Source organism: Sinocyclocheilus rhinocerous, unplaced genomic scaffold (genome assembly GCF_001515625.1).
Source record: "Sinocyclocheilus rhinocerous isolate Xijiao unplaced genomic scaffold, SAMN03320098_v1.1 scaffold2755, whole genome shotgun sequence".
Classification (NCBI taxonomy): Eukaryota; Metazoa; Chordata; class Actinopteri; order Cypriniformes; family Cyprinidae; genus Sinocyclocheilus; species Sinocyclocheilus rhinocerous.
The window spans coordinates 2,307-2,972 of NW_015636044.1; the positions used below are offsets into that span (position 1 = coordinate 2,307).

At 41.6% G+C, this 666-nt stretch overlaps 1 protein-coding gene across 1 annotated transcript in view; it reads left to right on the forward strand.

The window, feature by feature from the left end:
- The window catches only part of LOC107747630 (vitamin D3 receptor A-like), a gene marked incomplete at its 5' end in the record, with an annotated part of 13,747 nt that overhangs the window by 2,302 nt on the left and 10,779 nt on the right, over nucleotides 1-666 (forward strand). Inside the window, one exon of the mRNA XM_016562228.1 lies at nucleotides 512-611. Coding sequence (XP_016417714.1) covers nucleotides 512-611 — 100 coding nt within the window. The remainder of the gene's footprint in view (nucleotides 1-511; nucleotides 612-666) is intronic.

Below are 666 nucleotides of genomic sequence, written 5' to 3' on the forward strand. Positions count from 1 at the left end.
TAGTTTGTGGTTTGGTCTTAGTGACTTAGGAGTCCTCTTCACTACTCCTAACGTTTCACAGATTTAGGAGCTAAAACGCTTTGTGAAATACTCTTAGAACAAAAATTTAGGACTGACACGCCCATTATTTTTAAGATTTTCTCCTAAATCGGCGAGTTATGAGCTACTTTTAGCCTTAAGATGTTTTGTGAATACGGGCCCTGGACTTTAATGACTCCAACACGTTTTTTTCTTCATGTATATGGAGTTTATTTTCTTTGAATGTGTCTGTAGGTTAATGTAGTTACTAAAGACTCTCCTTTTACAGTTATTTCATTTACGAGCAGAATTCGGGCTCAAGTTCTCCTCGTGAAACCTGAGCTGGAGTTCATGATGAGTGATGTTTTATAAGTGTAATTATTTCTGATGTTTGTTGTGTTCTCTAATGGAGGCTCCGTTCTGAACACATCCTGTGGATTTCCTCTCTAAGAGTTTGTGTAATAGTTTGTAATATCAGATGTTTTGTGTTTAGCCTCCGGTCCGTGAGGGTCCGGTCACCCGCAGCGCCAGTCGAGCCGCGTCTCTTCACTCTCTGTCTGACGCCTCGTCAGATTCATTCAACCATTCACCAGGTAACACACACACACCCACACACACACACACACACACACACACACACACACACTC